This window comes from Stigmatopora argus, chromosome 24 (genome assembly GCF_051989625.1).
Source record: "Stigmatopora argus isolate UIUO_Sarg chromosome 24, RoL_Sarg_1.0, whole genome shotgun sequence".
Classification (NCBI taxonomy): Eukaryota; Metazoa; Chordata; class Actinopteri; order Syngnathiformes; family Syngnathidae; genus Stigmatopora; species Stigmatopora argus.
Window position 1 is genome coordinate 3,528,891 of NC_135410.1, and position 24,848 is coordinate 3,553,738.

General features: G+C 42.6%; 1 protein-coding gene across 7 annotated transcripts in view; it reads right to left on the reverse strand.

The window, feature by feature from the left end:
• pomgnt1 (protein O-linked mannose N-acetylglucosaminyltransferase 1 (beta 1,2-)) overlaps window positions 1–24,848 on the reverse strand; it is a 120,823-nt gene that overhangs the window by 85,467 nt on the left and 10,508 nt on the right. For 5 of the 7 annotated variants that reach the window (XM_077594626.1, XM_077594623.1, XM_077594624.1 and 2 more), the window contains 2 exons: window positions 18,764–18,866; window positions 15,277–15,392 (listed from right to left, as the gene is read on the reverse strand). In XM_077594626.1, the coding sequence (XP_077450752.1) occupies window positions 15,277–15,392; window positions 18,764–18,866 (219 nt within the window). Of the gene's footprint in view, window positions 1–2,820; window positions 2,934–15,276; window positions 15,393–18,763; window positions 18,867–19,106; window positions 22,303–24,848 lie in introns of those variants that run through there. The other 2 variants (XM_077594627.1, XM_077594628.1) reach the window with 2 other exon arrangements.

Below are 24,848 nucleotides of genomic sequence, written 5' to 3' on the forward strand. Positions count from 1 at the left end.
GGAAATTTGTGTGCATCATTTTTGGAATATTTTGAAAGGAATACAAAAGCAAACAACCCTCGTTAGGTTGCATATGAAAGTCAGGGTGGAGACGGAGGAAATAGAGCCAGCCCGGGAGAAGAAAGGTATAAAAATTTAAAACAAAATTAGAATTAAGTTTAGTGTAAGGTTAGATTAAACTTATTTTTGAGGATGTCTGCATTGTAATCCAGGTTCATTTAAATTTGTTTATGTTATGTTACGAGCGCGTTGCCGTGCAAAAAGCCAGCCCCCCTGTCTGTCTCTCACCTCCGCGAAATCCGTCTAATTTTAGTAATATTGAACGCATTTTAGTACTATTAAACCACTAGTCATTTGATACTTTGTTAATAGATGGGAAATTAGAACAAATAAAAATGTTTTTCCAATCCAATATCCTGTATTGGGTGTTTTTTCAGAGGGTTTGAACGAATTAATTTGTTTTTAGTTCATTTCTATGGGAAACGTTCATTTGAGTTACGAGTAAATCGAGCTAGCTCAGTCCCGGAACGAATTAAGCTCGTATCTCGAGGTACCACTGTACAGTAATCCCTTGATTATCGCGGTTAATGTAGACCCTAGTAGCAAGCGGAGGACAGGGGAGTGGCTTCCGCTTGCAAGTTTCAGCCTGGATTTTCACATTTTTATGAACGTACAAAAATAAATTCATTAACAAAAACAATTCCCCCCGAGAAAAAAAAACACGATGTAGTGAAGCCGCGATTGTTGAAGCTGCAATATTCGAAGGGATTACTGTATTCCATTCTATTAGGAAGGAAACTTTAGTTTTTAAATGCAGAAAAGTTTCTGTTGGGGTTATTCTGGATAATATTATAGATGTATGCATTTTAATTACAGTGGTACCTCGTCATACAATATTCTCGTCTTACGACGGAAATTTCGATCGAATAATTCGCCCGTCATGCGATCAAAATTTCGTGATGCAACCAAGCCAGGTGGCCATGGCACTGTCTTTTTTGCATATCTTTCGTGTATAACAATATTTACGAGCACCGAATGAGTTATTCAGACCAGGAAACGCACAACGCGCATGCACGGGGAAAAGAGGGCTTTCTGGGTAATGAAGTATACTCGTGCACACAACGCCGACAGGCAATGGCACTCTTTCTCAGAATAAAACTTTACCCGCAATCAATACGTGGGTAAGCTCAGCTGCTGCATTTCCTGTTATTTTTATCTAATACGAGGAGTATTATATTACTTCTCGTTCGCTGCTCATAAGAACATCAGGGGCACTGGCTCGCAACTCCACGCAATAGCATCCCGGTAGCAACTCTATCATAGGCGCCGTTCAAAGGGGATGCGAACACAGATGCTACAAGCTAAAAGGGAGCCGCTAGCCAGCGCCCCCGAAGCTCCCATGAGCAGCGGAGCGATCGCTGATAAAAGACTGCTGCTCGTTGGCTGCTCATGAGAACATCAGGGGCACTGGCTCGCAACTCCCCGCAATAGCATCCCCGGTCGCAACTCTATCATAGGCGCCGTTCAAAGGGGATGCGAACACAGATGCTACAAGCTAAAAGGGAGCGCTAGCCAGCGCCCCCAAAGCTCCCATGAGCAGCGGAGCGATCGCTGATAAAAGACTGCTGCTCGTTGGCAAGTGGTCGTGCGTTATCCGATTGTGAGGACATTTGTGTGCATCATTTTCGGAATATTTTGAAGGGAATAGTACAACAGCAAACAGCCCATCGATAGCGAACGTGAGGGTGGAGTGTTTGTTCCGTTTACGAGTGCGTTGTGTGGGAAAAAAAAACGAAGCCCCCCACCCCTTTTGTGCCACTCTCCCCTCGGCGAAATCCGCCCAATTTTAGTTAGATTAAACACATTTTATTTCCATTAAACCACTAGTTATGTGTTACTTTGTTAATAGATGGGGAATTAGAAGAAATAAAACATTTTTTCCAATCCAATATCCTGTTTTTGGTGTGTTTTCAGAGGGCTGTAACGAATTAAATTATTCTCCATTCATTTCAATGGGAAACGTCCGCTCAAGTTACGAGAACCTCGTCATACAATCTCAGTCTCGGAACGGATTACGATCGTATGTCGAGGTACCACTGTACTTTTGTATAAGTGTCTTTAATTTGAGACTGGGGCAAACTCGAGGTCACCCTCCAGGACAGCTGGCTCCATCTTATTGACGTAACACCTCACCGTATCCTCGGCTCCAAGGACTGTTTACTGGGAGCAAGTTCGCAATGAAGATCTGCGATTGACTCTTAAATTGCTTGGACTTGGATTCCGGAGCAGATGGCGATAATCGAATACCTGATATGCGATTATTGTTGCAGTTGTTTTGACCTCGATGGTGTTATTCGGTTAGCTTGTGCAATTGTTTGAATCAGATTACCTTAGATCAGTGGTCTCAAACCGGTCCTCAAAGGGCCGCAGTGGGTGCAGGTTTTCATTCCAACTCAACAATAGGATACCTTTTGCAAGTGTAATCAGTTAATCAGTTGATTGCAGCCAGGTGCTACTTATTTTAGAAGACACCTGATTGGTTAAAATGTCGGCACTGGATCGGTTGGAACAAAAACCAGGACCCACTGCGGCCCTCGGCGGAATCGGTTTGAGACACCTGCCTTAGATGTTTTGAATTATGCGCTACTAAATGGATAGAGGAGGATGCCGCTCTTCAGAATCATCCTGCATGAAGACGAATCGGGAGTGATTTTCCTTGCAAGTTCTAGCCAGTGTATGTTTAAAGATGTCTCCCTGTTTGATTAAAGTATATTAATAATACATATATCATTTGGTCCTTCGAGCCGGATGTCAACATACCGGAGCGTGAATCCGGACGCTGCGGTTCGATATCTGGGAAGACCGTGCACGGCATCAAAATACCCTTTCCGGGCCGGATTGTTCGCCGCAGCACCTGGATTCCCGACGGTTGAAGACTATTCCAACAAGGGGAGACATCTGAGGACATCTCTGGTGAGTCCGCGTGAAATGTCTGCATGTTGTTGAAGGGTTCCAAATGCGCGGAGGGCAATTCATGCGATGGTCTTTTTTTGAGAAATTAGGCTCGCGTCCTGGGGACGGCGATTTTGAAAACCCTGTGAATACTAGTCACTAGCAGGGAGACACAAGTGTGGTCTATAAAACGTGGTGGTCAACGTTGTTTTGGTTGTGTGTAGTTTTGATAAAGCCTAAGGAGAAACAAGAGAAAAAAGTTACTACGAGGTTGCACACGAACCCACTCCAAAATGGGAGGCTCAAATAATAAATTGGCTAGAGACGCCGATCTAAAAATGCGTCTGCCGTGTAAGAATTGGAAATTTGTTGAAAATCAGAGCGCTTTTAGGATTAGACTTCTAAACTTATAGATAAAATAAATATGGTTTTGCTGGCTTAATATGCATAAGATATTGATACTACGGGATAATGTACGTACTAATGCATAGAGGTAATATATATGTATAATATATGAATGGAGATAGAAGCGAGATGGCTTGTTCCACAGATACTAATTATTGTTTTTGATGGCGAGGCGGGGAAAGGCAAAATGTACTGTTTTGTAAAAAATAGCGGGGCCTCCTCGGCTGGTTGATAGGAGCGAGGCGATGGGTTGTTTTGTAAAAATAATGGGCCTCCTCGGAAAATATTTACCGAGATAGGTGACGAGAGAATAGGAATGTTAACCAAGAGAGTGGGAGAAAACAAATGAGGAGGTCAAACAGAAATTGGGTTTTCAAAAATGCTATGTGCTGGGTTTGGGGAAAATTGGGGCATATTTCGAGTGATTGCCAGGACAAAAGGGTCTCTAAAAACAAGGAATGCCTGCTCAAAATGATTTGGGTGTGAGATTTTGAATATGAGGATGTTGAGCTAAATTTAATGGAAACACTAGCATTTGATTTGGTTAAACCAGAGATTACATTTTTTGTGAATTGGAATTCAATTGATACTGGAGCTTGTGATCTTGATCCCGTCTGCTAGCGGTAATATTGTGTTTAAAACCGAAAAGATATGGCAAAACGGCCGATTAAATGTTTTTTTTATACTCTAGACTGGTCAAATAATGTGTCGGCTGCAGGGGAGCGCGGCTGTTTGCTGCAGCTGCTGATTTGGTTGGAATGCGGAGAAACATGAGGACCGCGGGGCGACCGATTGGACATTGTTAGGAACAAAAGCTTGATTATATGCAGTGATTCAATATACGCGCGGACCGCACAAGCGGCTAAAAAAATAAATAAACTTTTTGGGACCCCTTCCGTGAAGACATTACAATAATTGGCCTTGGGGGTGCTGAAGCAAACTTGAGGGCAAAAAAATGGTTTTTTGTTGTAGTTATGCTTGTAGCGTATTTCGACTGTGGGGCCTTGGCAAAATATTGTGATATAGTTGGATATCGGGAGAGGAATTAATTTAGTCTTCTCTATAAAGCGTTATAATTGTGCGCAGGAAAAAAGAGGCGAAGCATTGTGAGCAGAGTGTTTTGGAATTTGTCAACAAGATAAGAATGCTGCTTCACAGCGAGTGTAAAGGTCACAGTTAGCGGCTAAGAGCGCGCTTCCGTTAAACATTTCATAATAAAAGAAGCAGGGTTTCTGCAATTACCTTCGCATTTATTCTTTGGATTTAATCAGAAATGTCTTTTGAGGTGATAGAAAATCTGTTTGGCAAAGATTGATTTGGTAAAAGCTTTGGAATTGGCAATATAGCAAAATAGCCTTTTTTTTTACCAATTTGTGGAGTTCAAAGGGCTCTTAATTAAAGAGAGCTAGTTTTGGAGGATAAAATAATATTAATACTGTTTTAAATGGTTGGTTTGTCCAAAATACTTTAACATAAGAGATTGGCTGGTTAAAGAAAAAGGAATGGGAAAATTTACAATATTATGGCATATTGGTGACAATTTGTGGGTCCTTTATTAAACATTGAAAATTATAATTAGGAAATGCCTAGTAAAAGGTGGATTTCTCTAATTTAATTATTGTAGATTTTTATTGTGGTAACAGAGAGCTATAGGAAATAGCTCTTATATTAAGTAAACATCGTATGGGGTGGTTTGCGAATTATATCTTAGGTATAGAGAGTTATTTGGTTGTTAATGATATCAGATATGAAATTAACAATGCAGAAATGGCATGAGAAAATTCATGACATTCATCCAAATAATTAGGTAAATGGTACCTGGCTGGGGTAGATAACATAATTGATTTAGGATAGGCATAGTTTCCCTAGGACTGAAGAAACATGGAGTGTTTTTAAAGTGCACAGAAGACATTCCCTGTTTGTCCTGAAGGGGGAAATATGCTTTGGTATATGTCATATTGATGACTATTTGGAGATTACGGATTGGATAAGCATTGATCAATTGATACAACCAAATGATGTTGCTGTCTATTGCTTTAGGGGCATACAAATTAAGAGAACTTTAGCCAAAATTACAGCATTGCAGTTATGGGGTTAATACACCTAAATGTTACAGTGATAACGATTGACAATAACAAGCTTAGATAAGGGGGAAAGAAACAATTCTCCAAGTTCTAAAATTTGGCTAAAGAAACAGATTATGTTTGTCGCTTTGGGTTTTGACATAATGCGTTGGCACATGAATTTTGAGATATTTGGGGAATATCTACAAGAAATTCAAGAGAAATTTGGAAATAGGCTCTATTTTGGCACTGGATGCCCAAATTCTGGTGGGGGCTTTCATGGTGTGAAACAAGTGATGAAATAATGTCTATGTTTCAAAAAATAGCATCTCCAAATTATAAAATATCAACCTTTGAGTAATGCTTTAAGTAGATGGGTTGTCTAGAATGGGCAAAATTCGATAGCATTGAAAGGGGGTGTAACTTAATGCAGAACACGGAGGTAAAGTTTTTACAAACAGTTAAAATACCTAAGGGGTGTGTGTGTGTGTTTAAATGTGTCACAACTTTTCCGTTATTGCATTATTGGCGAATAGATTGTTAATCACAGCCACTCGCATGGCAGTCCACATGCTGACTGACTGACGGGCGATGAGTGGTGGCAATTAAACTTCCAGAACAAATTTCTATTTGTAGATGTGTGGCACGCGAATCTAATAATAATAATCGGACATAGGCCCTGTCGTCATTATCACAACACAAAAAGCCTACTTGTCATCACACGCAGAAACTGCGTGTGACGAAATTGATGGTGCTTCTCCATAAGCTACGTTTAATCGGCAAAAGACCTAAATAAGTGTAAGTTACGGACTTGTAATTTGTCATTCCGCTGTTGTGGATACAGGTCGCTTACCTCTCGCTTACCTCTCACTGTCTTCCACTTACCTTACTTCAGTCAGCTAGTAGGAGGCAGATCACCACCCAAACATCTGTTCATATACCGAAGGGAATGTGTGTTATGTTAGCGCGAGTTTAGATTTCTGATGGATGTGGGGAAAAAACTGTCCTTAAGCCTATTCGTCCGTGCTTTGTGGGACCTATAGCGTCTGCCAGAGGGCAGCAGCTGGAACAGATTGTGACCAGGGTGGTAAGGGTCCCCTATGATGTTCTTGGCTCTGCTGAGGTAACGAGGGCTGGCAATGTCTTCAAGTGAGGGCAGAGAGCAGCCGACAATCCTCTGGGCAGTGTTAATCAATTTCTGCATGGCCTTTTTGTCTGCCGCCGTGCTTCCAGCGTACCACACTGTGATGCCGTACGCCAGGATGCTCTCTACAGTGGTTCTATAGAAGGTTATCAGAAGATTGGTGCCCAAGTTGTTCTTCCTAAGTACCCTGAGGAAATGGAGTCGTTTCTGAGCCTTCTTCACCACTGCCGTGATGTTTGTAGACCATGAGAGTTTGTCCGTGACGTGGACCCCCAGGAATTTAAAGGACTGGACCCTGTCTACACATACTCCATTTATGAGGAGTGGGGCCAGATCTGTGCCGTGTTTGCGAAAGTCCAGGATTATTTCTTTAGTTTTCGTGGTGTTCAGTGTGAGATTGTTCACCGAGCACCACGAAGACAAATTGTTGACCTCATCTCTGTAAGCCGACTCATCCCCTCCTGAGATGAGTCCGACCACAGTGGTGTCGTCAGCGAATTTGATGATGGCGTTAGACTGGTGGGTGGGTGTACAGTCGTAGGTGTACAGGGAGTACAGAAGAGGACTCAGTACACAGCCTTGAGGGGAGCCAGTGCTTAGTGTAATGGAGGAAGAGAGGTGGGGACCAAGTCTAACAGTCTGTGGTCGGTTGGTCAAGAAGTCCTTTATCCAGCAGCAGATTGAAGAGGATAGTCCAAGGTGGGAGAGTTTGTCAGTCAGAATGTCCGGTTTTATGGTGTTGAAGGCTGAGCTATAGTCAATGAAGAGCATCCTCACGTAGTTCCCAGGGTGTTCCAGGTGGCTCAGTGCTGTATGAAGAGCAATGGCAATAGCATCATCAGTGGACCTGTTTGTTCTATAAGCAAACTGGTGAGGGTCAATTGAGGGAGAGATTGTATTCCTCATATGGCGGGCTACCAACTTTTCAAAGCACTTCATGATCACAGGCGTGAGGGCAACAGGCCTATAATCATTCATCCTGCCAATGGTTGGCTTTTTGGGGACAGGGATGGTGGTGGCAGATTTCAGACAAGATGGAATGATGGATAGTTGCAGGGAACAATTGAAAATATTTGTGAAGACTCCAGCCAGCTGGTCAGCACAGGCTTTGAGCACCTTCCCAGGTACTCCGTCTGGGCCAGCAGCCTTCCTGGTGTTCACAGACCGCATTACCAGTCTCACTTCCTGTTCCCGGAACGTCAGTGTATTGCTGCAGGGTGGTGGTGGGGGTGTTGAGACTGGGTCTGATTTGTCAGTCTCAAAGCGGGCAAAGAAACGGTTCAATTTCTCCGCTAGTGAGGCATCTGCATTAACAGACATATTATTGTTATTGTAGTTGGTAATATGTCGTATTCCTTGCCACATCTTCTTTGGGTTATTTTCTGTGAAGTGCTCCTCAATTTTTTTGGTATATGCTGCCTTGGCCTTTTTAATGCCTCTTTTCAGCTCAGCTCTGGCAGCGCTATATTTTATCTTGTCCCCTGATCTAAAGGCGGAGTTACGGCATTTGATGAGTGCCTGTGTCTCATTGGTCATCCAGGGTTTTTGGTTAGGAAAAACCCGTATTCGTTTATCTATAGTGACGTTGTCAATGCAGTTTTTTATGTAAGAAAGTACAGAGTCCGTGTAGTCCTGGAGGTTGTCGTGTACAAAAAGTTCCCAGTTGGTGCGGGAAAAACAGTCCTGCAGCTGAGAGAGTGCGTTGTCGGGCCAAGTTTTTATTATCTTTATTTGTGGCGTTGTGTGCCTCCGGAGTGGAGTGTAAGCGGGGGTGAGAGATAGGCAGAGCTTAAGCTCTCCAGTTCGGTGTCGTTCGTTATCTTACAGTTGCCAGGATTTACTCACTATCCGAAGGATATGCGATACATCCGATTTCTTAACAAACTCTCCGGGATCTCCGTGGCTAGCCAGCCCACCAAAAGCACGTCGAAGGCGGCGAAGGGACAGAAAACAGAAGCGTGGATGCCGGGCGGGCCTCGCTGCTAAGCTGAAACAACAACCACACCGAGCACCGCTTCCTAGTATCCTTTTGACCAACGCCCGATCCATCACCCACAAAATGGATGAGTTGGAACTTCGTATTGCTACCAACAGCTTTGTTAGAAACTGTAATATTATTATCATCACAGAAACGTGGCTACACCCGCATATCCCCGACGCTGCGGTATCGCTAGCTAGCCGAACGCTTTTTCGAAACGACCGTTCAAAAGTATTAACAGGCAAAAGCAAGGGAGGAGGACTGTGCATGTATATACATAATGAATGGTGTTGTGACAGTAAAATTATTGACACTCACTGTTCCCCGGATTTAGAGTTATTAGCAATACGATGTAGGCCCTATTATCTACCAAGAGAGCTAAATGTCGTCATAGCAACGGCTATCTATATACCTCCGAATGCTAACGTTAACACGGCACTTAACCTCCTGCTAACGGCTGTAAACAAACAACAGCTTGACCACCCCAATGGAGTTTTTATTGTCGCTGGTGATTTCAACAAGGCGTGTTTAAAGACTGTTTTACCTAAGTTTATTCAATACGTAAATTGTAATACTAGAGGAGACAAAACTCTTGACCATGTCTATTCTAACATCAAACATGCTTATAAAGCCACTTCCCTCCCTTACCTAGCTGGATCAGATCACCTACATTAATTACCTAGTTCCTTCAGGAATGATTATTGCTGACGGGGCAGCAAGATTGGGTGAACTACCAAGAAGCCCAACTGGGGATGGTGGTTTACACCTATGGTGAAAATTTACGGGTCACTGAGGTATGAGTGAACGACCCAAATTGACTAGTGATTAACGCATCAACCTTGCGGTTCGAGGATCTACTAATGAAAGTGGGGTGGATCCAGACCTTCCGGAGTGTGGAGTATTCCTGGTGTCCTCAAGAATTCGTAAGTTTTCTCCGGGTACTCCAGTTTTACTCCGACAAACCAAAATTATGGATGACTGGTTGAACACTCTAAATTCCCTGATTATGAGTGCGAGCGTGGATGAGTGTCTGTCTTTTGTGTTTTAATTGGCTGGCCACCAAGATATGATCTATCAATATCAATATCAAGGTGGAAAAGGATTTGGAAATTTGATTTCTGAAATCGCTGATAAGCCTTTCGAGGACGGCGGTGGCAGAGTAGGACAAAAACAAAAAGAAGGAAAAAGAATTTCGCCAAATGAGATTTTTGATTTCTGCAATGGGAAATTTGGGAACCTGTGGGCTATACAAAAACAAGACTTATTTAGGAGGGCTGCCATTTTGACTCATGGGGAATTCCATGCCTCAAAAGGGGGGAGATTGGTAGGCACTACAAAACTTATGGATTCAATCTATATACAAATAATTTTTGTAGAGCATGTTTGAATATGTGTGGTACATAACAGTCCTAAACAGAGTTTGGGGAAACCTTGTTGCAGAAACTGGTTACGATTGGCAAGCTTGGATGACACACGCGTGCGCAAAAACCATCAGGCCTTTGATAAAATTAAACCATATGGTGGGGGGATTACAAATCATTATTCAGACTGACAAATTAACTTGTGGAAAAGATCCTTGTCTGACGTTTTTCCTAAGTCCATGGGCAGGTGGAGAAGACCCTTTTTTACAAATGTTACACTTGTGTCTCAACAACAATGACCATGTCTATGGAAAACCGTCAGAGATGGAAACACCCGGATTTGCCATAGTGAAATTGAAATCTGAGATGACCAGGGATGATGAATTCATTTCCGCAACAGGGATTTCCCAAACGGGAGGCGGTAAGAAATAATTGGTTATTGTTGATGGAAAATGCAGCTATTATAAATCAAACCTGTATAACATGTATGGGGCCCGACCTCTCTTAAGAGTAGTACGCGCGCAAAATACCCCCGATTGTGTAAAGGAGATAATGATAAAAGAAGAAGTAAGCCAAAATGTGAGAAATTGAATAATGTCTACCCGGTTACAAGAGCAGCAAAGGGCAAACCTAACTTTTCAACACATGTTGCCTTTGATCATTTTACCTGCTTAAACCTTACAGGGCATGGTCTGAAGCTGGAGGCGATAAATGAGACGTGGTGTGCCCACGTCCTAAAACAGACTGCACCCCTGATACCACGTTCTGACCTATGGTGGTGGTGTGGTGGAAATAAATTATCCGACTCCTGCCGAAACGCGGCAGGACTTTGTGCCTTGGTCTCACTGCTTTTACCAGTGTCTGTTTTTCCATCTACAGCGGAGGAGATACAATTGGCTGCTCAGAAATCCAGTATGATGGTGGGCCCCTCCCGACGGCGTCGATCGGTATGGAGAGAGGGAGATCCAACATACATTGATGCGATTGGCATCCCCCGGGGCGTACCAGATGAGTATAAGTTGGCTAATCAGGTCGCAGCAGGTTGAGTCTATTTTTCTTTTAAGTACCCCAAACAAAAATGTGGATAGGATAAATTACCTGCATTACAATGTCCAAAACCTTGGAAATTATAATGAACAGGGATTTGTGGCGATAAAGGAACAACTGGCAGCCACTAGTCTGATGGCGTTCCAGGATCGCATAGCGGTTGAGATGCTTCTTGAAGGAGCAGGGGGCGTATGCAATGTTTGAAAATGTTGCACTCAACAACACGTCCCCCACTGGGTCCCTCACCAGGGCCAACGATGGCCTGCAGACCCAAAACCACAATATAAAAAAGCATCCTGGAGTAGAATTATCCGTTTGGGCAGACTGGTGGGATAAGACCTTCGGAAAGTATAATGATTTGGGCCTATCTGTTGTATTTTCAGTAGCCATTTTTGCTATGACTTTGACATTATGTGGGTGTTGTCTTATCCCCTGCTTACGCTCCTTGCTAAGCCAACTTATAACCACTGCAATTGCCCCTACAAATTCTAAATTGCATGAATTATATCCTCTGCTGATGAAACGTACTGAAGAGAGCAGTGAATTCCAGGAGCATGGTAATTCCGAGAACGAATTGGGCGAAAATGATTTTTTTCTTTCTTTTTCAGACCAGCCGTGCGAGTAAGGAATATGCGGGTAAAATTAAGGCAGTCAACGGACATTTCCCCTTTGTATTTGCCATAAAATGAATTAATAGCATACATATCATAAAAACGGGGGAATGTTGCGGTTATTCTGGATAATATTATAGATGTATGCATTTTAATTACTTTTGTATAAGACTGTCTTTAATTTGAGACTGGGGCAAACTCGAGGTCACCCTCCAGGACAGCTGGCTCCAGCTTGTTGATGTAACACCTCACCGTATCCTCGGTTACAAGTACTGTTTACTGGGAGCAAGTTCGCAATGAAGATCTGTGAAGGACTCTTAAATTGCTTGGACTTGGATTCCGGAGCAGATGGCGATGATCGAATACCTGATATGCGATTATTGTTGCAGTTGTTTTGACCTCGATGGTGTTATTCGGTTAGCTTATGCAATTGTTTGAATCTGATTATCTTAGATGTTTTGAATTATGCACTAATAAATGGACAGAGGAGGATGCTGGTCTTCAGAATCATCCTGGATGAAGACGAATCGGGAGTGATTTTCCTTGCAAGTTGTAGCCAGTGTATGTTTAAAGATGTCTCCCTGTTTGATTAAAGTATATTAATAATAAATCCATCAGTTTCAAACACTGAAGACACTTGAAAACTGGTGTATTTTCCACATGCGTAATATAACACAAATCCAAGCTTCCTATTGGCATTTTTTTTAATTTGCCGATCTTTTTTTTTTTTCAAGATGGCGCCGTCAGGCAGCAGCAGCTCTGCCCCCCCTCTCCCACCGCCGCCTTTTGCAGACCAACACTACGAAAGTCACAGAGGAAGAACTTGCCCTATCGAAAGGATACCGCACAGACCTGATTCGTTTCCGCAGTGGACACCACCCCCTGCTCCGCCGTTGGCTCCACCTTGTGGGGAAATCCGACTCGGATCGCTGCCGCCTGTGCGACGAGGAAACAGAGTCGTCTGAACACCTATGGCTCCGCTGTCCGGCCTTAATGACCGAACGCTACCATCGCGGCCTGGGCAACTCCCTGGATGAACTAATCCGTGTTCGAGTGGCAGCTCTAGCGCTGCTGAGGGTAATCCTCAGAAGCCTGAGGTGACAAAGAAGAAGAAGAAGCAGCAGCTCTGTCCACTCTTATTCGTTTTGAGTGTTTTAGTCTTTCTATCCTTTTTCCTTACATTTTAATATTTCTTAATACATTCTTTTTAATTTACTTTGTACTTTATACTTTTTACTTTAATGTTTTTACAACTTTCTCTGTTCTATTGGCTTGGTTTCTTTCTGCTTGTTCTTTTTTGGAACCATTCAGCCATGCCTCCGCTCCGTCAGGCGGCAGCAGCTCTGTCCACTCTTATTCATTTTGAGTGTTTTACAGTCTTTCTATCTTTTTTCATTACATTTTAATATTTTTTAATACATTCTTTTTAATTTACTTTGTACTTTATACTTTTTACTTTAATGTTTTTACAACTTTCTCTGTTCTATTGGCTTGGTTTCTTTCTGCTTGTTCTTTTTTGGAACCATACAGCCATGCATCCGCTGCCACACACATGGGATCAGCTGTGAACAATATGCAGCAGAAAGTGCAACAGCTCGATGCCACTGGAAATCCGGAAGAGTGACTCAGCATATTTTCAACCTTGGTCTCAGTCTGCAGACGTTCCCCACCTTGTGGAAGACTTCCTGTGTGTGGTTCCAGTCTTATCTAATTCTACAATGTATTTTTCTTGTGTCTGTATCCGTTCTTGCTACTGCAACCAAAATGGCGCCCCTCAAGTGGCAGCTGATAGCAGTAGCTCCGTCCGCTCTTGCTCCTTAGTCTTTTTTGCAGATTTTCTATCTTTATCCATGCAGAGAGCTATCAACACTGCCCAGAAGATCATCGGCTGCTCTCTACCCTCACTGGATGACATTGCCAGCCCTCGCTACATCAGGAGAGCCGGCAGGAACATTTTTCGGGACCCATACCACCCTGGTCACAACCAGTTCCAGCTGCTGCCCTCTGGCAGACGCTACAGGTCTCACAAAACACAGACAAATAGACTTATGGACAGTTTTTTCCCCACAGCCATCAGGGCTCTGAACTTGTATTAGCACGACACACAATCCCTTCTGAGCAATAACTTTGGGGTGTGCAATATCAATGTGCAATATCTTAGATTGTGCAATATTTTAGAATTTACCTTTCAGACGTGACTTTTTATATTTTAATATTACTTATTTATGTTTTTACTGGGAAAACACACTTTGTGGAGTAGCACCACCAATTTTCGTTATACGCAGCTGTGTATAATGACAATACAGTGGTACCTTGACATACGATCTTAATCCGTTCCAGGACTGAGATCGTATGTCGAGCTTTTCGTAACTCGAGCGAACGTTTTCCATTGAAATGAATTAAAAAAAAATTAATTCGTTCCAACCCTCTGAAAAAACACCAAAACAGGATACTTTCCACGACAGCACACTCTTAACCGAACAAACACATTTAAATTAACTTGGATTAATATATACAGACACACTCAAACATATGTTTAATGTAACTTTACACAAAACTGAATTCAAATTTTGTTTTAAGCTTTTTTTTTACCTTTGTTTTCCGGGTTAGCGGTTTGCCACGCCTCCACCCTCACGTTCGCTATCGATGGGCTGTTTGCTGTTGTACGTATTCCCTTCAAAATACTCCGAAAATGATGCACACATATGTCCTCACAATAGGATAACACACGACCACTTGCCAACGAGAAGTACTAGTCTTGAATTAACGATCGCTCCGCCAACGGGAGCTAACAGGCTAGGGCGAAGACAGGAAATGCAATAGCCTACCCACGTATTGATTGTGGGTAATGAAGTTTTATTCTGAGAAAGGGTGCCATTGCCTATGGGTGTATACTTCATTACCCAGAAAAACCTCTTTTTGCCCGCGCATGCGCGTTGTGTGTTTCCTGGTCTAAACTCGTCTGAATAAATCGTTCAGTCCTCGTAGATATAGTAGTTATACACGAAAGGGATGCAGCAAAAAAGACGGTGCGCTACAATGATAAACAGCCTCTCATGTCATGGCCACCTGGCTTGGTCGCATCTCGAAATTTTGATCGTATCGCGAGCGAATTATTCGATCGAAATTTTCGTCGTACCACGAGCATGTCGTACCACGAGGTACCACTGTAAAGGCTTTTGATTTTATTTGATTTGACGTTGCCCCTCGGGTCGTCTAACCATCCTCGCCTCCCCAATGGACTCTATTTTCGGACAAGGGTGATTGCGTCTGTCGCCCGGGGCTCGCATTTCTGAAAATAATGTCCCTTCACCGAGGCTCTCTCCTTCCAGTTTCGCCGAGCAAGTTCTATTTTCAAATAAGCACCAAGGCATAAGGTCGCACACGGGGTTTGCATTTTTAATAAAAATCCACTACAGGGGCTCCCGGATGCTCTGAAAGCTCTATTTCCACATAAAAATGAAGGCCACCGACCTTTGCCCGCCATTTTATTTCCTTGGTGCCCAGTTGAGTTACAGTCCCCTGTCTTCGCCATTTTCTTAGTGGCAAGCGGAAGACAGGGAAGTGGCTTCCGCTTGCTAGTTTCACCGTGGATTTCAACATTAACATTTTTTTTAGACTTCAGAAAAAAATCTGCGATCTTTTGAAGCCGCAAAAGTTGAAGCCGTGAAGTGACGCAAGATAACATTAAATGTGTCTTTTTTTTCTTACTCACTGTGGTGCCATCAACAGCCACGTAGACTTTGGACCGACTGGAGTACACCTCAATGTCAAGAACCTTACGCCCATTGGCCGGTCTTCGAGGAGTATCCATGTTGGGCATCAAATCCCCTAAAAGCAAAGAATTAATAATTTAGATTGTAATTACTGTGTAAAAATAAAAATAAAACATATCCTGTATTTTTCAGACTTTAAGTCGCTCTAGACCAGGGTTCCCCAAATTACGGCCCGCGGGCAGGATATGGCCCGTCTCCACATTTGGTCCAGCCCCCTGAACAATACCAGAGAGCATTTAGATATATTTTTTTCATAAATGTATATTTGTATTTGGTAATAAAGTGAGACTTTTGCAATAAAATGTTCCTTACTCATGAACTGTTTTCATTATTTACTATTAGTTAGTAACTATTTTATACACGCATTACTATTAGTTAGTAACTATTTTATACACGCATATCACGTGGCATTCTGTTCCATCATTCTGCAGTCTGTGTCCCTTTCTGGCAACCACCAGAAACAAAAATCCTAAACGTGCCCCTCTCGAAGAGAAAGCGGAATGATGGCAAAACGATTAGGTAATTGAAAAATTGATTCAGAATGCTGGGTATTTAATCTACATTGGACCAATCATTATTTTTTTGTTAAATGCAAAGAAAAGGCTGTCTGTCTCATTTGTCAAGAGGTGGCGGTATTCACAGAATACAACATGCGGCAACACTATGAATCCAGTCATAAAGACAAGTATGATAGCTTGCAAGGCCAACTGCAAGCAGACAAACTCTCAAAGCTAAAAAGTGGACTGTTAGCTCAGCAGAAGACATTTGTACGCAATTCTCAGCTGAAACAGTCATCTGTTCGGGCCAGCTTCCGGGTTGCTCAACTGATAGCAAGCAGCGGTAAACCATTCACCGATGGCGATTTTGGCAAGAAATGCATGAACGCTGTCACGGAGGAAGTGTGTCCCGAGAAGAAAGATGACTTTGATGCCGTGAGTCTATCAGCGAGTACAATCACAAGGCGCATTGAAGAAATGGGGGGTACTGTTTATGCCCAGCTGCAGCAGAAGACGAAATAATTTGATTTTTTTTTCATCAGCACTGGATGAGAGCACAGATGTGCAGGACACCACGCAGCTGCTCATTTTTATTCGTGGAGTTAGTGCAAACTTTGAGATTTGGGAGGAGCTGGCAGCCCTCCAGTCTGAAAGGGACTACGACGGGGGAGGATATTTTCGGCAAAGTGTACCAAACTATGAAACAGTTGAATCTGGACTGGTCAAAACTGGCTAGCTCCTAGTATGGTGGGCATGTCTCGGGGTTTAATAGGACGCATGAACCGGGACGGAGTCTCACCGCCCCGCTACAAGTCCACTGCCTAATTCACCAGCAAGCACTGCGCTGCAAAGTGTTGACGTGGGGTTCTGTCTGAATCTGCGTATGGAGCTGTGCTGTACTGCACAGAGGTACGATGGTTGAGCCGAGGCAGAGTTTTGAGGCGTTTTTACGAGTTGTTGCCTGAAATTAATGCATTTCTTCATGCACAAAACAAAACGGTGCCAGAGCTGATTGACCCAGAATGAAAACGGCACCTCGCATTTTTAACAGACATGAAAGAAATGCTGATCAGCTGTAACTTGCAAATACAAGGCTAGGGGAAACTCGTTTGTGACATGTATGCCCACATTAAAGCATTTGGGGAGAAACTAGAGCTACTTTTGCAACAAATGAAAATGCACAGCTTCATCCATCTCCCTACTACACAAAACCTCTCTGCAGAGAACCCACCGGAAGCACTGGAAATGCTGAAGGCGGAGTCCGGTGTGCGATTCCGTGAACTACATGATCATGCAAAAGAAATACGTCTTTTCCAGAACCCATTTATTGCTGACATTGATGAAGCCCAGCCTTCTTATCAGTTTGAGTTGGCCGAGTTACAGAACGGTGATGTTCTGAAAGATGCATTCAAGCCCAACAGTCTCATTGACGTCTATGCAGGCCTCCCAAACGACACATACCCTAACATCAGAAAACACGCAACTATGTCCATACTTTTTGGCAGCAAACCTTTTCACACATGAAACGGCTGAAAATTTCAATGAGATCAAGATTGACAGATGAACATCTGCATCATTGTTTGAGACTGGCAGTGACTAGAATGGAACCTGACATTCAACTTCTCACCAGCCAGAAGCAGGCCCACAGTTCACAATGATGAACATACAAAGGTATGCTCACTTTTCTGACTTGAATGAGCCATTCTGAGTATGAACAAATGCAATCATAATCAAATCTACTGGGATAAAACCTCCACAACCATACTGGTAGTGATACTGATTGTGCTGTGTAGGTGCTGTATCACTTAGTTCAGTTTCTCAGCCAGCTTACTTTGTGGTTTTCACAGGGAAGTTGATGAGAGAGAAATGCAAGCAGTGATGTCTACAAGCCTACTGGAACCTACAAAATGATTATAAGGAAGGAACACAAGAACTTTGAGAGACTGTTCATAAGAGTCATTTAAGTAAGAGATTGTGCTCTGAAAACTAAGCTGAACCTGTTAAGAGTGTGCATGGCACAACTGAAAGTTTATGTCCCATGGACTTTTTTCCATGAAGAACCCAGAGAGTGTTATTTGGTTATTATTTATTTCATAAATAGTGCTTTTATTTATTTTCTGACTTTCATTCTGTGAAGAATCTAGAAAGGGTTATTTGATTGTGACTTTCTGGAAAGCAATACATTTTTACATTTGATCACTCTTTTGTCACATTTTTCCTGTTACAAACTGACTCCGGCCCCAGATCAGAGAAGGGAAAAGTCATGTGGCCCTCACAGGAAAAAGTTTGGGGACACCTGCTCTAGAGTGTAAGACGCACTAGCCAAAGAAATGCATATCACAATTTCCGGGGGACATTAATTTGATGACCTCTGACACCAAGAACAGACATTTCACCATGTAAGGCAATTTAAAATAGAAATAGAATAGAAAACACAAGGCCGAATAGGTGTAGATGATGCTAACAAAACACTTCCAGCATCCCGATAGACTAAACTATTAGTGATTACAAATTGTGTTTGTTGATAATATAAAATAATCCACGGTGTGTCGCAATGTATTTGGGTGCACAGTGCATTCTGGGGTGATGTAGATTGATGCTATTGTTTATTGTCGGGAAAAAGCATGAAGCCAAATTTGGCTGACAATACAACACTGTGCTGCTTTATATGCACTCTTTAGTCAACAAGAAATGAAAGGCACGAGGTCAGTCTGCATGTGATCAGGAGCCGGATTTTTAGTATGTAGCGGCTCTTATAGGCCGCTGCATGCAGAAGACATTGTGTTGATATTAATTTGGGTAATGTTTTTGATAATGAAAGGGGTCCGTATACCATCTTCGATGTAAATATCCCATAATAAAACATGAGAGGCTTACATTCAGATATGCGTTATTGTGCAGAAATTATGGTAATCCTGATGATTATTACCATATTCTTGAACTCTTGCTTCTTCATTTGCAACTCTTCTCGTGTCCAAGATGAGTTTAATATTGACGATGACAGTTACTAGTAGAAACAGGACAGCACCAACCTGTGGAATAAAAAAAATGGGTTGGGATGTCATTGTAAAAATGAGGTCCTTAATTTTCATATACAGTGCGATGAAAAAGTATTTGCCCCATTCCTGATTTCTGTGTTTTTATCACACACACACAGGTTTCAGACCTTCAAGTCGATTTTCATATGAAACAGAGACAACCCATGGAAAGAGAAAATGCAGTTTCTAAATGATGATTTTATTTACCAAGGCAGAAAAAAATTACAAACTTGCCTGGCTCTCTGTGAAAAAGTAATTTCCGTGCTTTGTTAAATCACAAAATAACTGACTTAGCACGTCGGCCTCACAGCTCTGGGGTACTGGGTTCAAATCCAGGTCAGTCCACGTGGGGAGTTTTCATGTTCTCTCCGGGCCTGCGTGGGTTTTCTCCAGGTACTCCGGTTTCCTCCAACATTCCAAAAACATGCATGGTAGGCTGATTGGACACTCTAAATTACCCCTAGGTATGAGTGTGAGCGTGAACGGTTGTCCGTTTCCGTCATCGGCTGGCCACCGACACAGGGTGTCCCCTGCCTCTGGCCCGAAGTCAGGTGGGATAGGCTTCAGCACCCCCGCGACACTAGTGAGGATAAAGCAGTTCAGAAAATGAATGAATGAACTGACTACCGTATTTTCACGACTATAAGGCGCGCATAAAAGTCAAAAACAATGAGGCACGAGAAGTCGGCTTTTACTGTCGTTCTGGCTTGCCATGCTAATGGACAGAAGCTACCACCAATGGTGATCTTCAAGCGAAAGACTCTGCCTAAAGAAAAGTTTCCAGCCGGCGTCATCGTGAAGGTGAATCCAAAGGGCTGGATGGATGAGGAGAAAATTAGAGACTGGCTACGTGACGTGTATGTCAAGCGACCAGATGGATTTTTTCATGGCTCGCCGTCTGTTTTGATTTGCGACTCCATGCGTGCTCATCTCACAGCAACGGTTAAAAACCTGGCCATGAAAATGAACTCAGAGCTTGCCGTCATTCCCGGAGGCTTGACCAAAGAATTACAGCCGCTGGACATAGGCATCAACCGGGCTTTCAAATCAAAGTTACGAGCGGCGTGGGAGCAGTGGATGATCGCTGGCGAACACAGCTTCACGAAAAGTGGCAGGCAGCGCTGGGCTTCTTACGCTACGATTTGTCAATGGATCGTTGCCGCCTGGGCGAACGTGTCTGCTTGCACGGTTGTTCGAGCTTTTGCCAAAGCCGGCATAATTTCTAAGGAGCCACATAGAAATGACGGTGACTCTGAGAACGAAGAGAGGGGACCCGGCTTTTTGGAAGGCTCGTTTGGGCAATTGTTCAATTCGGACACAGAAGATGAGGAGTTTGAGGGATTTGAAGGTGATGATGACTTGAGTAAGTTGTAAAATGTCCAAATAAAGCACTACCGAACTCAGTTTTGCTTCCATTGCCTTTTTAAAGCGTGTTTTTAGCGTGTGGGTGTAGCGCGCAAGAACTATATTCCCCAGCAGTCACTGCGCACCGGAACCCGGAAATAAGCTGCTTCCGGTAGTCAGCGCTATTGCGTTTCGATGTTCATCCATATATAATATATATGCGTCTGATGAAACGGTGCGTGCTTTGTGTGTCTAAAATACAGAAATAGCACTCGTTACTGACACTGCGGCGTAAAATACGATGCGCCGAATAGTCGTGAAAATACGGTAATCAAAATTGTAGCTGAGTCCAACTTCACAGGCCAAACCTATACCTGATTACCGCCACGTGTAGAATCAAGAAAACACCTTAATAGAACGTGTCAAACAAAGTGAAGTAGGCTCCAAGATTAGAGGATCATGCCACGATCCAAAGAAATTTAATAAGAAATGCGAAAAAAGTGATGGACATGTTCCACTATGGAAAAGGTTACAAAGCCATTTCCAAGGCGTTGGGGCTCCAGTGAATCACTGATAGAGCCATTATCCACAAATGGAGAGAACTGGGAACAAGCAAACCTTCCTCGGAGTGGTCAGCCAGCTAAAATTACTCCAGACGATGACTCATCCAGGAGGTTACAAAACCTAGAAAAACATCGAGAGAACTGTAGGCCTCGCTGGCCTCAGTTAAGATCAATGTTCATGACTCTACTATAAGAAAAACACTGGCCAAAGCTGGCATCCATGGCAAAGTTTCAAGGCGAAAACCATTGGTGTCCAAAAAGAATATTTAGGCTCGTCTAACGTTTTCCCCAAAAAATCAACGATGATCCTCCACACTTTTGGATGAACATTGTGTGGACTGATGAGTGAAAAGTTGAATTTGTTGGAAGGTGTGCGGCCCGTTACATTTGGCGAGAAAAATGGCACAGCATTCCATCAAAGGAACACTATACCACCAGGGAAGCATAGTGGTGGCAGTGGGTACCCGGACGTTCGGTCGAGCGGACGTTCGGTCGATCGGACGCTCGGTCGAGCGGACGTTCGGTCGAGCGGACGATAGAAAGCGTGTTACGAGAAGACGAGGTGAGCACAACCATCAATCTTGTCTCATGCCAACAGGGATAGCTCCTGAGACTATTCATGTTTGGGGTTGCTTTTCAGTCAAGGGAGTGGGCTCTCTCACAATCTTTCCTAAAAACACAGCGATGAACAAAGAATGGTCCCAGAACGTCTTTCGAGAGCAACTTCTCTCAACAATCCAGGGGCAATTAGGTAATGAGGAATGCCTTTTCCAGCATGATGGAACACCTTGCCATAAAGCAAGGTCATAACAAAATGGTCTAGGGAAGATTTTGGACCCTTGGCAAGGAAACTCTCCAGATGATCTTAATCCCATTGAGAATTTGTGGTCAATCCTCAAGAGGCGGGTGGACAGTCAAAAACCCACAAATTCTGACAAATTCCAAGCATTGATTATGGAAGAATGGATGGCCATCAGTCAGGATTTGGTTCAGAAGTTGATTGACAGCATGCCAGGGAGAATTGCAGAGGTCTTCTCAATTAAAGGTTTTGATACTTGTGAAATGCTTCTAATTGAAAGTCATTATACCATAGAAACATCTGGCAAACACCTAAAACCCGTGAAGGCACACAATTTGTGAAATTTAAATATGTGTAATTCTCAAAACTATAGGCCATGACTGTTCAGTATTTAAAGTATTTACATTTTTTATATACAGACTATATTGAGATACGAATACATTAAAGTCTTCATATGATTATAGCTGTAATATTTAATAAGTACATTTCTTGATAATTGTTCTTGTGTACTTGTATAGGCGCGAAAACATGTAGTATGGTAGTAGTAATACGGGTGATCCTACCCTGTGGAATTTCAACTATCACAGCCATCTATATTGTCCACGATAATCGAGGGATTACTGAAATTCTTTTCTTCCTTGATAACAAGAATTTTGCCCATTTCATGCAAATGTTATGAAAATGTTGCAAAATTCTAAAACTTGTTAACTTGGGTTAAAGTGGGTTAAGTTTATCCAAATTTTTACACTTGATTTTTAAAATGCCTTGTGTAGTGAAAGTACATCGTTTCTTTTTCTGAGGCTGAAAATAGCCTGCTGATGATGTCTCCAGTTGATTATTTTATTTATTTAATATTGCACCGAAAAGTTTTGGATTGTAGGCAAATATATAAAAATAAAAATGCCTGTCAAAATGTCTGCATGTTTTATACATTGCCCATTGTGTAGGGAGGGAGTATTCATATATTTATTCCACAACAGAACAAAAACACTTTTTCAAACCATATTTTGTATTGTCTATGTTTTTAAAGTAAGTTAATATAGTTACTGTCGTAATTGAATAACGAGGAAAGTAATTTATTTACTCATTCACCAAAGTTTGAAGTTTCACATTTGAACGACAAATGATGTGATAGTTATCATGATAATTATCTATCGACTGATCCTTTCTTTTTATCATAATTTTTGTCATATCACTCAGGCCTATATAAATGTCTGTTTAGTTTTCCAGAACAGTAGAACTTTCAAGAACATGCATTGGAACCCCATGTTATTTGTCAAATGAAATTTTTGAAAATAAAAGGTAATAGATCACTGTCAGGGTTATTAGTCTTCCTTTATTATATAATTGCTCGCAATGAAGAACGCTTTCCTTCACTTAGCTTATTAACATTAGAAAAGTTATTATAGTACTGCTTGCAACGATGTAAATTCTTTGCTCCTTAGTTAGACCAAACAACAGGAAGGTCGAATCCTCTTGGAATGCTGGAATGTGGAGATCCTTCGGCTCTACATGACCTTTATTTGTTTAAACGTCTATTGTAACTAGGGTCCTTTATTGTCTATTGACTTCTCACTCCTGTTTTCCCACCCCTCCCTTGAGAGCTGAGACGTCCATTGTAACTAGAGTCCTTGAAGCTAATAAACAAGAAAAAGATGCGTGTGATGCCAGAAGGAACCTGGACAGAGACCTGTAAGGTTCGATTCTTTCTTAAAAGAAAACCCAGAAAATTGTCTTGTCTCTTTATTTGTGCGTGCATTTAGGAATGCCTATTGGTGAACCTAACAATCACTATTGTAATTTTATGCTGCTTTCGTAGTTGGTCATAGACAAGGGGTAACCAGTGGTGTGGAAGAATGAGCCACAGGAAATGTTATTCAAAGCCTAGTGTCAGAGCTTAACGTTGGCAGCTGGCTTCAAAACATATGATAGGTTCACCCTTTAGGCATTCCCAAATGCACGCACAAATAAAACAGACATCTGACTCATAACCGGTGTCTTGAAAGAGAGAATCAATCCTCGCATGTCTTCGGACAAGATCATTCTCTCATAGGCTGTCCAATAAGCAGATACAATCCTTGCAATTTGGAATTTGTTAGAGCAATTGCACCAACCGTAAGTCGGTATAGCAAAGAGTGTAAGCAGGGGATAAGACAATACCCACACATTGTCAAAGTATTAGCCAAAAAAGCCATTGATATCACCTCGGTGAAGGCCAATTTTCTTACATTTGCCGAAGGCATTATCCCACCAGCCTGCCAGAAGGTGGACAGTTCCACTCCAAAGTGCCTCTTCGTTTCCGGTTCAGGGTCTGCAGGCCTTCAACGGCTCTGGTTAGGGACCCATTGGGGGACGTGTCGTTGAGTGCAACATTTTCAAACATTCCATACCCCCCCTGCTCCATCAAGAGCGCATCAACCGTCAGAAGCTCGTTTGGGTCTACGCGATCTGATAACCGGGGCTCTACTCACTCAAATCTGGTTAGTAAGGCTGCAATTCCCGGTAAGACAGTAACGCCCTCTTGGCGTCGAAACTCTGTCACGGAGCGCGAGACGCATAGGTGTAATTTTTGCCATAGAATTGGGCATCTTAGAGTGGATTGCTTTTCCTGGAAAAAACGTCAGAACAAGGACCAGGTGAAGGATTTGAATGTGAAAGAGACAGGAATGGTTCAGACACTGCGTCTTCAGTCTACAGTCTCTGATGTTAAATCGTCAGGTGACTCGATGGACGTAGTCGATAATGGGTACACGCCCTATTTGTATAGTGGGTGTGTCTCTCTCCGTTCAGATTTACAACAAGCTTTCACGGTCCGTATATTACGGGACACCGGCGCGAACCAGTCTCTGATGTTGTCTGGTATCCTACCTTTTTCTGGCGAGTCTGAATCCAATGTGTTGGTAACGGGAGTAGGTTGCGGTTACATATCCGCTCCGTTACATCAAGTCCACTTGAAGTGTGAGTTAATCACAGGTACATACAAAGTAGGGGTAACCTTGAGTTTGCCAGTGGCAGGTGTGGATATTCTTATGGGGAACGACATTATTAGGGGGAGAGACAGAGTAGTGCCTGTGGTGGAGGTGCTAAAGCAGCCTGTTATTTCATGTCCCGATGCGCTTTCCAAAAGTTTTCCTGATGTATTCCCGTATGTGCCGTCATTCGAGCGCAGGCTCGAAAAAAACAAGAAGTAGATTTATAATAATAATAATAATAATCGGACATAGGCCATGTCGTCATTACCACAACACAAAAAGCCTACTTGTCATCACA